This window comes from Phyllobates terribilis, unplaced genomic scaffold (assembly GCF_046119375.1).
Source record: "Phyllobates terribilis strain yellow unplaced genomic scaffold, ASM4611937v1 Scaffold_5__5_contigs__length_657084704, whole genome shotgun sequence".
In the NCBI taxonomy this organism is placed as follows: Eukaryota; Metazoa; Chordata; class Amphibia; order Anura; family Dendrobatidae; genus Phyllobates; species Phyllobates terribilis.
In genome coordinates, this window is record NW_027362765.1 from 15,151,672 (window position 1) to 15,165,020 (window position 13,349).

The 13,349-nt window shown below is 44.7% G+C and overlaps 2 protein-coding genes across 3 annotated transcripts in view; both read right to left on the minus strand.

The window, feature by feature from the left end:
- Window positions 1-8,998: 8,998 nt before the first annotated feature.
- Window positions 8,999-10,850, minus strand: LOC141270838 (uncharacterized). The gene is made up of 2 exons (XM_073680938.1): window positions 10,832-10,850; window positions 8,999-10,046 (listed from the first exon to the last, which is right to left on the minus strand). Exons 1-2 carry the CDS (start codon window positions 10,848-10,850, stop codon window positions 9,061-9,063), a joined length of 1,005 nt encoding a protein of 334 aa, XP_073537039.1. The 3' UTR covers window positions 8,999-9,060.
- LOC141270585 (gastrula zinc finger protein XlCGF66.1-like) overlaps window positions 9,918-13,349 on the minus strand; it is a 47,494-nt gene continuing 44,062 nt past the window's right edge. For both annotated transcript variants that reach the window (XM_073680667.1, XM_073680668.1), the window contains 6 exons: window positions 12,705-12,852; window positions 12,393-12,575; window positions 12,195-12,318; window positions 12,014-12,111; window positions 11,725-11,815; window positions 9,918-10,046 (listed from right to left, as the gene is read on the minus strand). In XM_073680667.1, the coding sequence (XP_073536768.1) occupies window positions 11,777-11,815; window positions 12,014-12,111; window positions 12,195-12,318; window positions 12,393-12,575; window positions 12,705-12,782 (522 nt within the window). In that variant the 5' untranslated portion in view covers window positions 12,783-12,852 and the 3' untranslated portion in view covers window positions 9,918-10,046; window positions 11,725-11,776. The remainder of the gene's footprint in view (window positions 10,047-11,724; window positions 11,816-12,013; window positions 12,112-12,194; window positions 12,319-12,392; window positions 12,576-12,704; window positions 12,853-13,349) is intronic.

Consider the following 13,349-nt stretch of genomic DNA (forward strand, 5'->3'; position numbering starts at 1 on the left):
CCATATGTCTAACTATTATCTATTGTTACGGATCCGGATGGTGGAACCTCTGTGCTGTGATGCAAGGAGGGACCAAAGGGGTGTAACTAAGTGCCTACCCGGACCGACCCTGGCCACACGACGGCTTAATCGACTCCGTGAACCAAGGAGAGACCGGGAAGGTGAACCAGGTGCCACTCTGGGACCAACCTTGTGTGAGAGCAGGCGACTCCCACGGGACTGATGGCTGAAGCGGACAGGCACAGCAGATGAGCACGGCTGGTAGACAGGCAGGTGATGCGGGTAGGCAAGCAGGCGGGCACGGCAGGTAGACAGGCAGGCGGGCACAGCTGATAGGTTCCAGTGCCCGCCAGCCTGTCTGAGGGCTGAGGAGAATGTTAGCACACAAACAACAACCTTGCACAGGCACCTCCATTTTGGAGAAGGTGATTTATATAGGAGCAGTCATCCGGCCATTGGCTGGTGACTCTTTAGGACGGCGCGCGCGGCCTCTTTAAGAGGGAGGAAGCGCACGCATGCGCCCTAAGAACAGTGCTCGGGGAACTGCACGTGGTGAGCGCACCCCTGGCAGATGCAGCAGGGAAGCTGGAGGACGCCTGACCGGGACCGCGGCAGTGAGGAGATCGGCGTCTCAGCCCGGCAGGAGGCAGAGACGCCGACGCTACAGTACCCCCCCTTTACGCCCCCTCTTCTTTAGGCCCGCAAGACATTTTTCTAGAAGACAAGGAGCATGAATGTTCTCCCTGGGCTCCCAAGACCTCTCCTCAAGACCAAACCCCTTCCAATCCACAAGAAAGAAATGATGGCCAAAATGTTCTCTACCTCAAAGACATCCTCAGCGGAGACTGGAGCTGGAGTGGTACCTGGATCATCAGAGAAAGGATTAAGGACAACAGGCTTGAGGAGAGACATGTGAAAGGAATTGGGAATCCGTAAGCAGGCAGGGAGTTTCAGCTTGTACGCCACTGGATTTATTTGGTTCAGAATCTCGAAAGGACTGATGAACCACGGGCCCAACTTGTATGATGGTATCTTGTGACGGACATATTTGGAGGAAAGTCAGACCTTGTCTCCCGGATGAAATAGAGGCGGATCCAGACGTCTCTTATCAGCATGCTTCTTCATCCGCTCGGAGGACTGAAGGAGCGCAGATCTAGTGTCTTCTCAAATCACCAAAAAGTCACTGACAAGAGATTCAGCGGCAGGATTGTCCACTGAAGAGACGGGAAACGGAATTCGGGGGTGTCGACCGTAAACAACAAAAAACGGAGACTTAGCAGAGGACTCACTTACATGGTTGTTATAAGAAAACTCGGCCCAAGGCAGGAGTTCTGCCCAATCGCTCTGGTGAGCGTTGACAAAGTACCGAAGAAAATTGGTAAGGATCTCATTAATACGTTCCACTTGACCATTGGACTGAGGATGATAGGCCGAAGAAAAGTCCAAAGAGACATCCAGCAGCTTGCACGTGGCTCTCCAGAAGCGAGAAGTGAACTGAACGCTTCGGTCCGAGACAATGTGGAGGGGTAAGTCATGGAGACAACAGATGTGACGGATGAAGTCCTTAGCCAGCACAGGTGCGGACGGAAGACCAGGCAGAGGAATGAAGTGAACCATCTTGGAGAAGCGGTCAGCGACCACCAAAATGACGGTAGAACCAGAAGATACTGGGAGATCAGTGATGAAGTCCATAGCAATGTGTTGCCAAGGAGCAGAAGGCACGGGAAGAGGAAGAAGACGACCAGCTGGAAGGTGCCTAGGTATCTTGTTACGGGCAAAAGAGGAACAAGCCGCGATAAAATCTGCAACATCCTTGCGCAGGGTGGGCCACCAATAATGTCAGGCAATGAGCAGAAGCATCTTCCTCTGGCCGGCATGACCAGTCAGTTTGGATGAATGATCCCAGAGTAAGACCCTCTTCCGATCCTGAGCCGCTACAAAGGTCTTACCGGGAGGTAGACGAGACAGGTCAAACGGATCAACAGTCATTATTCTGGAGGGGTCAATGATGTGCAGAGGGTCCTCCTCTTGGTCAGTAGACAGAAAAGAGCGGGATAGAGCGTCAACTTTAATATTCTTGTCTGCCTGGCGGTAATGGAGAGAGAAGCAGAAACGAGCAAAGAACAAAACCCATCTGGTCTGACCCCTAATTTAGTCTTTGGGCGGTCTGTAAATAAGCGAGGTTTTTACGGTCAGTGTAGATGACCACCGAGTGCAGAGCCTCCTCAAGCAAGTAGTGCCACTCCTCCAGCGCTAATTTGATGGCCAGCAGTTCTCGATCTCCTATGGAGTAATTGCGCTCGGACGAAGAAAAGAGTTTGGAGAAGTCGCAGGTCACCATTCGCCCGGACGAGGATTTCTGGGTGAGCACTGCTCCGGCCCCGGAGGAAGAGGCATCAACCTCCAGGAAGAACTGTTTATTGTAATCAGGACGATGTAGCACTGGAGAGAAGGAGAAGGCTAGCTTAAGAGAGACAAAGGCATTTTCCGCATCGGAAGTCCATTCCCTGGGATTTGCTCCTTTAAGGGTGAGAGCAGAGATGGGAGCAGTCCGGGAGGAGAAATGAGGAATGAAGAGGCGGTAATAGCTAGCGAATCCTAGAAACCGCAAAATAGCCTTCAACTCCTCAGGTTGGGGCCACTTTAAGACGACAGACACCTTCTCGGGAACCATCCGCTCGGGGGGTGTCAGCCGCAGGCTGCTACTCAGGAGAAAGGGGAAGTTTTGAGTCGCTGGATCCCCTGAGCCCGCATACAGGTACGCTCTTCTGCGCACCACACCTCTCTGTTCCAATTGTTATGTTCTGCTACCAGAGCTAAGGAAAGAGAGGAGATATGTCCCTACGATAGAACTCAGCTTAATCCCTACGATGTAACAGGGGACCTGATCCTGCGATCAGACCTGCTAAAGTCCTAAGCTAGTCTGTACGGAGACCTATAGATGTGGGGAGGGAATCCCTACAAGTACTAAGGACTGGGAGGAATATGGGACACCTCCTAACAGAAATAGTAGCAGACAGACGAACAAACAAAATATATAGAACATAGAGGTCAGTAGACCAAGAAAACTAACAGAGCAAGACACAGAGCACAGGCTAGCTAGAAAGTAGATATACAATGAAGTCCAGCAAAGCCAGAAGGGCGGAGCAGGCTTAAATAGGCCAACAAGGTCATGTGACCAGTAAAGGAAAAAAAAACTAAGAGCAAGGTTCTAACAGTACCCCCCCTTCTAAGAGGATCCTCCGGATCCCCTAGGACCAGGCTTATCAGGAAATCTCCTGTGAAACGCTCTGATAAGTCTGGACGCGGAAACATCATCCGACCTCACCCATGAGTTATCCTCGGGTCCGAAACCTTTCCAGGCCACAAGATACTGCAAACTACCTCTATACCGTCTAGAGTTAAGGATGCGAGAAATTTCATATTCCCCGTCCTCCACCACCGGAGGAACAGAGGCAGAGGCGTCACAATCCGATACAACAGCTTTTTTCAACAGAGAGACATGAAATACCGGATTAATTCTCCAGGAGGTAGGAACCTCCAACCTAACAGCAGATTGGTTGACAACCTGAAGCACCTTAAAGGGCCCTACAAACTTGGGACCCAATTTCTTAGAAGGAATCCTCAACCGCAGATTCCTAGAGGACAACCAAACCATGTCACCAACAGCGAACAAAACCTCCTGTCGTTTCCTATCAAAGTAGTCCTTAGATTTTCTGTTGGCCTCCTGAAGATTACCACGCACATCCGTCCAAACTCTCTCCAAATCACCGGAAAAATTCTCCTCCTCAGGCACGGCAGATCCCAACTTGGAGAACGACCCAAACGACGGATGTCTCCCAGAACAACAAAAAAAAGGCGAACAACCAGCAGAAGAAGATGTATGATTGTTCAGAGCAAATTCAGCAAGTGGCAGAAACTCAGACCACCCCTCTTGATTGTCTGTCACAAAACAACGCAAGAACTGCTCAACATCCTGGTTTTTCCTTTCTGTCTGGCCATTAGATTCAGGATGATATCCGGACGAGAACGATAAATGAACTCCCAACCTGTCACAAAAGGCACGCCAAAAACGAGCCACGAACTGAGGACCCCTATCAGAAACAATGTCAGTAGGAACGCCACGAAGTCTGACAATTTCCTTGACAAAGGCCTTAGCGAGAGTTTTAGCGCAGGGCAGTTTGACAAAGGGAACCAAGTGACACATCTTGCTAAAACGGTCCACGACCACCCAGATGACAGTAAAACCCTCAGAGGGGGGAAGGTCAGTTATAAAGTCCATAGCCAAATGTGTCCAAGGAGCACTGGGAACCTCCAAAGGACAAAGCAACCCCGCAGCAGGAGTATGTGAGGACTTAGATCTAGCACATATAGTACATTGACGCAACCACTTAATGACTTTCTTCTGCCATCCAGGCCACCAAAAACTGCGACCCACCAGTCTCTTGGTCTCAGAGATTCCGGGATGACCTGCCAACCGAGATTCGTGACACTCAACAAACAAATCTCTCCTAAAGGTCCCAGGCACAAACAACCTCCCATGAGGAGTGTTAGAAGGGGCATTCTCCTGTGCTTTAAGAATCTCATTTTCCAAAACGGAGTCCAAAGCAGCTATCACAACACCTTCTTGTAAAATGTTCTCCTCTTTCTCAGCACCGACTATGGGAGAAAAACTGCGAGACAAGGCATCCGCCTTAACATTCTTAGTACCAGGGATGTAAGTAACGGAGAAATTAAACCGCGAGAAAAACAGTGCCCACCTAGCCTGACGGGCATTCAGGCGCTTGGCAGCATCAAGATATATCAGATTTTTATGATCCGTAAGAACCTGAACGGGAAATTCCGCACCTTCCAAGAAGTGGCGCCAGTGTTCAAATGCGAGTTTAATAGCCAATAATTCCCGATTACCAATATCGTAATTCAATTCAGTCTCCGAAAATTTTTTTGAAAAAAAGGCACAGGGATGTAATCCATCCCCGTTATCCTGAGACAATACTGCGCCAACCCCCACAGAGGAAGCATCAACCTCAACCAAAAACGGCCTAGTAACATCAGGCTGCATAAGGATGGGAGCAGAGGTGAACCTCTCCTTGAGATACACAAAAGCTTCAATGGCCTCAGAAGACCACTGAACAGCATCAGCACCTTTCCTGGTGAGATCAGTCAGAGGTTTGACAATACTAGAAAAAATTTTTATGAATTTTCTGTAGTAATTGGCGAAACCCAAAAACCTCTGTATCGATTTCAAACCAATAGGCCTAGGCCATTCCTGCACAGCCTGAACCTTAACCGGATCCATCTCAAAACCTTTGCTGGAGATAATGTAGCCCAAAAAACTAATTCTCTGTACAGCGAACTCACATTTCTCCAGCTTAGCAAAAAGCGAATTGTCCATTAATAACTGTAATACCTCACGCACGCTCCGCCAATGAGACTCCAGATCCGGCGAATAAATCAAAATGTCATCCAAATACACAACCACATTTTTGCCGATCAAAGGTCTAAGGATGTCATTAATCAGATTCTGAAAAAATGCAGGAGCATTAGTAAGACCAAAAGGCATAACCAGATTCTCAAAATGACCCACAGGAGTGTTAAAAGCAGTCTTCCATTCGTCACCCTCCTTCATGCGCAACAGATTGTATGCCCCCTTAAGGTCAATTTTAGAGAACCACTTGGCCCCCATTAACTGGTTAAACAGATCAGGAATCAATGGCAGTGGGTAAGGATTGCGTACAGTAATTTTGTTAATCTCACGAAAATCCAGACAAGGACGTAAACCGCCGTCCTTTTTTTTTTTACAAAAAAAAATCCAACCGCCACAGGAGACTTAGAGGGCCTAATGTGACCGGCGGCCAAACTTGTCTGTATGTATTCCTCCAAAGCCTTCCTCTCAGGAATAGTAAGGTTAAATAAACGACTTTTAGGAAGAGTCGCTCCAGGGACAAATTCAATAGAACAATCATAGTCTCTATGGGGAGGCAAAACCTGCGATTCCTTCTCAGAAAAAACTCTCCAAAAATCCTGAATAGGAACAGGCAATTCTCCCCTATCCAAAGCTGCAATACGCCCGTTACAACACTTGTCATAACATTTATGGCTCCAGGATTTAATTTCACTGGTAGACCAATCCAGTACAGGATTGTGAAATTTTAACCAGGGCAATCCCAATATTACTGGAGAAGGCAAGTTATTCAAAACTACCAAATCCAATTTCTCATGGTGAACATCATTAATAGTGAGAGGAAATTCACAGACATTGAGAGTAATATTCTTCAAAGGGGAACCATCCACAGAAACCACAGCAATGGGGGATGATAAAGGTTCAGGTTTTAAATTGAGTCTTTCCACGAATCCCCCATCAATTACATTCAGAGTAGACCCGCAATCAACAAATACCCGAAATTCCATTAATTTTTTCTGAGCAATCGTGGAAGCAGCTAAAAATACACCCTTGGAATTTAAACAGGCAATACGGGCATGACTGACCATTTTTTTTTCTTTCTTCATACGAAGCTCACAGCCTTTAATCAAATGACCAGATTTTCCGCAATAGAAACACAAGCCTTCAGAAAATCGACGGTCTTTTTCTTGAGAGCGAGGTGTCACCGATCCAATCTCCATCGGTTCACCACTGTTAGTACACACATTCTCATAACCAGAAACTGACATAGCAGAGGATTTGCTCTCATTAACCCTTGCACGCAATCTTCTATCCACCCGTATAGCTAATTGCATAGCCTGTTGCAAATCTTCAGGTGTAGGATAAGCAATTAGCAGGTCTTTAACCCTTTCACTGAGCCCAGCAAGAAATAGACTTTTCAGAGCAGAATCGTTCCACCGTTTGAGTAGACCAACGACGGAAATGAGTACAATATTTTTCCACATTACCTGATCCTTGTTTTAAACGTCTCAACTCAGTCTCAGCTGATGCGACACGGTCAGGATCATCATATAATAGTCCCAAAGCAGAAAAAAAAACTATCCACTGATCTGAAGCATGTATCACTAGGTTGCAAAGAAAAGGCCCACTCCTGAGGCTCTTTGCGCAAAAGTGACATTATGAACCCTACGCGCTGGGATTCATCCCCAGAGGACTTAGGTCTCAAACGAAAATACAATCAGCAAGCATTTTTAAATGAAAAAATTCTCGGTGTTCACCAAAAAATAAATCCGGCAAACATACCTTAGGCTCCAAGAAATGTGCTCCAGGACAGTTACTCACGTGCTGACGGAGCTCGGCCACCTCCAGAGAGAGTCCCTGCAGGCGATGAACCAAATCCTGAACCGACACCATGATGGAACAGAAAAATCTTTCCTTAGAGAATTTGCAGCCTGGACTTACTGTTATGTTCTGCTACCAGAGCTAAGGAAAGAGAGGAGATATGTCCCTACGATAGAACTCAGCTTAATCCCTACGATGTAACAGGGGACCTGATCCTGCGATCAGACCTGCTAAAGTCCTAAGCTAGTCTGTACGGAGACCTATAGATGTGGGGAGGGAATCCCTACAAGTACTAAGGACTGGGAGGAATATGGGACACCTCCTAACAGAAATAGTAGCAGACAGACGAACAAACAAAATATATAGAACATAGAGGTCAGTAGACCAAGAAAACTAACAGAGCAAGACACAGAGCACAGGCTAGCTAGAAAGTAGATATACAATGAAGTCCAGCAAAGCCAGAAGGGCGGAGCAGGCTTAAATAGGCCAACAAGGTCATGTGACCAGCAAAGGAAAAAAAAACTAAGAGCAAGGTTCTAACACCAATCCTCACAGGGACAAGAAAAACACTGAGGGGTGGAGGGAGGAGAGGGCTTTTAACTTCACTGTGTTTCCTGTCCCTGTAAGGATAAGAAGGACGTCCTCCATGGTGCTGTCAGGGGGACGTCCTGGAAATTGTAGATGCAGAAGGTAGTCTTGGAATTTTACTGCCACCCTGAGATATTTTTGGTGGTCTGGGTGGATCGAGATGTGATGTTACACATCTTTTACGTCTTTTGCTGCCAAAAAAAAAAAGGGGTACAGAAGCTTAACTGTAGATATTTGGATTTCCTTTTTGAGTTTTTCCTTTTTCATATAACAATTCAGGTCTTTTAAATTGATTATGGTTCTGTAGGAAACATCTGGCTTTCTTATCAGAAATAGAATGCTGTAAAACGCATTTTCCTTTTCTGATTCTGGCACTCTGACTAACATTCATTTTTCTATTAACTGTAAGACCTCTTTCTCTAACAAGATTTGTTTCTTTTTTCCTATCCGAGTCTCTATCATCCGACATGAGGGATAGGTAGAAAAATTTAGCTTGAGACCTCTGGAGAGAGTATCCACTACCCAAGTAAGGCCCATTGATGATGAAATATTTTTACCTACCCCCTACTGGAAGCTTAGGGTCACTGTTGTTTGGGTCCTCCTTTATAGGTGCAGGGTTTATTAAATATGAATCCCTTAGTTTGAGCTCTCTCTCTTCCCCAGGCCCATCCACCGCTACCTCTGTCTTCTCTCTGGCTTCTGAACCCCAAAAGGACTTTCTCTTCTATATCTATGAAGGGGAGGGAGTAAACTCCTATTCTTATCTGCCGCCTTCTCTAAGATGTTATCTAGAAACCGTACCAAATAAATAGTCCCCCTGGCAAAGAATAGTGCAGTTTCATTTTTGACTGGAAATCTGCTGACCAAATCAGACATCAAGAGGAAGTCAGAGAGCAGCCACAGCCCTGGCTTCCTTTTGATGTTCAATAAGTCCAAAGGCGGGGATAGTGAAGCCGGCACTGATGGAGCGCAGGGTTTGTGTGAAGTAACAACCTCACATGAGCCCAGGGAAAGCGAGAGCTGACACCGCTGGAACGGCACGAGAACAGGAGGAGAGTATGAGTGTTTTTATTTTGACAAGGTCAAACATGAAGATTGACAAGAGGTTGTCCAAGTAGTGGACAACTCATTTAAGAAGATTCAATTTTTGAATATTTCCAACATTTTGAACATGAAAAAGGCTTCCCCAACGTCTGACTTCTCTGATGTTTACTAAGAGATGATTTACGTGTAAAACATTTCCCACATTAAGAACATGAAAAAGGCTTCTCTCTTATGTGAATTCTTTGGTGAGTAAGAAGAAACGATTTATTCTCAAAACATTTTGCACATTCTGAACAGGAAAAAAACTTCTTCCCTGTGTGACTTCTCTGGTGTATAACAACATCTGATTTCCGATTAAAATATTTTCCATATTCTGAACAGGAAAAAGGTTTCTCCCTTGTGTGAGTTCTCTGATGTGTAATAAGAGTTGATTTATCTACAAAACATTTCCCACATTCTGAACATAAAAAAGGCTTCTCCCCTGTGTGAGTTCTCTGGTGCTTAACAAAATTTGATCTATGGTTAAAACATTTCCCACATTCTGAACATGAAAAAGGCTTCTCCCCTGTGTGGGTTCTCCAGTGGCTATCAAGATGTGCTTTCTGGTTAAAACATTTTCTACATTCTAAACAGGAAAAAGGCTTCTCCCCTGTGTGAGTACGCTGGTGCTTAACAAAATCTGACTTCTGGTTAAAACATTTCCCACATTCTGAACATGAAAAAGGCTTCTCCCCTGTGTGAGATCTCTGGTGCTTAACAAAATTTGATTTCTGTGCAAAATTTTTCCCACATTCTAAACACAAAAATGGCTTCTGCCCTGTGTGAGTTCGCTTATGACTATCAAGATTTGATTTCTGGTTAAAACATTTACCACACTTGGAACAAGAAAATCTACTCTTTGCTAAGTGAATTTTTTGATGTGTAAGAGAACAAAAAAATGGCATCTTTGCTTTAGGAGCAGTTTGGTTTTTAATGCTTATTTTAGGACTTTGATTTTCCTTAGTAGTCGGTAATGAATCAGAAGATAAAACCCGTTTCAAAGGATCAGATGACAGATCTTTGCTGTGAAGGGATGATGGTATATCTGGAGTAATGGCATTCACTTCAGTTGTATCCTGTGGGGTCTCAAGATCAATTGATTTAAAAATTGAAGATGGCAGCTGTCCCTCTAATCTCCTGGTACAGTCATCTGCCAAGGATAAAATCAATAATTATTATTGAATAAAAATCCTTGAATTTCATATTTTAACATTTCTACTTAAACTGTCCATAAAAATGGCAACTTATGTAAAAAATGTAATTATTCACTAAGACAATGATAGCTCACAGTCCAATATAAAACCTCAAAGGATGAACCAGTAGAGCGTGGTGTTGATCTGTTTGTTCATTTTGCCTCCCAAATATGGAATAAAAAGCCACCAATGTTATTATAGACGAAAATAATACCAATAAAAACTTATACTCATCCCGTAAAAAAACAAGTCCTCACTCAATTCCATCATCTGTCTGTGGAAAAACAGAGGTGTCCACTTTATTAGTGGCTCAAAGAAAAGTAACATGGCTTCCATAAACCAATCCAGCAATATCGGCTCTCCCAAAGTCAAATCTCCCCCTCGCTTCTGAGCCTTGCAGTGTGCCCATTTAGCATCCATGTATTTGCCATTACAATATTGAGAAGAACCCACTTAAATTCATGGTGTGTGTCTCCTGGACACTATGTGATGGGTAATAAAATGGCTTATTTGCAGTTTTTAAGCTCCAACATGTGCTAATTTCTGAAAAGTGGCTTAAAGTGGAGTCAAAAGAGTCACTACTCGTATAGATTAATTTGTTGAGGGTTAAAATTTCCAAAATGGAGTCACTTTATGGGGATTTCTACTGCTCTGGTTTTCTACAATTTTGTCATATTTACGCATCTGCAAATGGTGTGTCCCATTTCCTCTGGGATCTGCTCCTGCGACGTCTGCTTATCACCAGGCGCCGCCTTATTCATAGAGCGTGAATCAGTCCATGCATCTATATTCTTGGAACTCAGCATATCCTCACTCCCGCAGAGTGAATAAATGTACGGACTACTCTTTTGTCTTCTGATTTTGTTATTTACTCTGCCCTCCTGGTTCTGACCCGGCTACCTGACTATTCTTCTTGCTATATCACACCACAGTACTGCAGGTAACCCAAGAGTCCCTGTGTAAGTATGGATCCATGTCGAGGGGTTAAAGAGTGAGGAGCAAGACAATCCCTAGGATCGGGAAAACGAAGCAGACAGTGCTAAGCCTGTTTGTGGTGGCCATCTTTTGAGCTGCCAGGTGACCATGAACAGTGCCCCCAATACATTATGTCGGCAAACTATTCCAGCAAGATCTGCATTCAAATAGCTAAATGGTGCTCCTTCCCTTCTTAACCTGCCATGTGCCCAGACAGTAGTGTATAACCGTATATAGGGTATTGTCGGATTCAAGAGACGTTAGGAAACAAATGGACCTTACAAAAGTTTTCCATTATCTTTGGTGAAGAATTGAAACATCTATCACCATCACCAAATAAAGTGACATGTCAGATTTGAAAAATTCGCCCTGATTAGGAACACAAAACTGGCTGCGGGAACTTGTTAAATCAGATTACTTTGGGTTCTAACTACTATAGTCAAAAACTGTGAGTTTAGACAATAACAAATCTACTGAAATTATCAAACTCAATAGTATTCATCAACAAAAAATAAGTAACTAGTGGAGAAACTTATGCTCTAGCGGCAAGATGGTGATCACATTATTGTGATATGGCCGGTCTACACGACCTATAGAGCAGCCATAGCCGGTGACTGAGAAGAATCTGTGACTTCTCTGCATTTAGTGGTCAGTACTCACCTGGGTAGTCATATGTAGGAATCTCCTCTTTATACCGCTCATCACCCCTCACCTATGTCTCTGTAGAATTAATATGGGCCAGATATTCACCCTGAAACAAATATTGTAAAAGTCATGTACAGATGGAGAAGTCACATCTATGATCAGCTCTAATCCTGCCATCTCCACCATCCTCATTACACAATTATCAAAAATATAATCCTGGTGGATAAAACAAGACTGAGCACAAGACCTTCACAGCCGTCTACACATCATAGAGGAGATCTCATGACACCTTCTCGCCATCTACCTGATGATCCTGAGGAATATTGGGATCTTCTTGTTCACAGTCCTGTGGAAGAAGAGGACGGGGACATCTCTCTGGTGTTGTCCTATTACTGGATCGAACTGGAGGAAACACATACAGGGACTGAATTCATTCTTTACATACAGATAATTATAGGCCATCTGTATTTAGTACTGTCCATTACCTGGTGATGTGAGGGGCTGGGGAACCTCCATCATGACGTCCTTGTACAGATCTTTGTGTCTTTCTAAATACTCCCACTCCTCCATGGAGAAATACACGGCGACATCCTGACACCTTATAGAAACCTAACACATACAATGATACTGACATCTCCCCGATCCTTTCATAGTCTTACTGTATAGTATCCCAGCAGTGTCACCTCTCCAGTCAGCAGCTCAATCATCTTGTAGGGGAGTTCTAGTATCTTCTGGTCACTGATGTCCTCAAGTATCAGGGGGTGAGGTGGTGGAGACCCCTTCATTGGGCTCAGGGGTCTACCCCATCCCTCAGACACAAGGTCCGGACAGCGCTCCCTAGAGGTCTTCTTCACTACTGTGTAATCCTGGTTATGGAGAGAAACATTAATAAATCTCACTCCAGACATTTCCAGAGTCCTCACCTCTCCAGTTCTGTCCATCTGTTATTCCCATAGATAAGAATGATGTAATGTGACATCATCAGAATCTCTCACCTCTCCAGTAAGCCGGAATAGGATCTCTAGGGTGTGGTGTAATATCCTCTCCACCATCTTGTCTCTGTCCATATCCATCTTTGATGGGTAAATAAGGAAAATGATCTAATATAGAAGATCTTCACTGAGAGGATCCGATAGTAGAGACCTGATTGAGAAGATGAACTGATGTAACATCATAAAAATCCTGTGTAATAATACAATTACTGGAGATAATAAGGAAAACATATGAGGAGATTTATTATTTTACAGTATTTAGTGTCCTTCTTTACATCTAGTAATAAAACCTATATATTTTAAGCCACAGCCAACAAGCAATTTCTTCCTCGGAGTTTGCAGCTGAATACATTTCTCATAGACTCATCTTCCATAACACTAATTCTCATCTCATTTACTGGTACTGGAATCGGCATTAGCAATACTACATGGGTGTGGAGAAGAATGAATATTCATTCCTTTAGCAGCAGGCACGGAGTAGCGCTGAGCCGCAGCTCCTGCTGAAAGTGCCCACTACAACAGGGAATGCATATTCACTCCTCTCCACGCCCATAGTCCCAGCGTGGAGAGGAGTGAATATGCGGGCAGCTCACATCAGCGTCTGAGAGCGCGCGCTGCTCAGATGCTGGCATGAGTTGCTGGCAGACA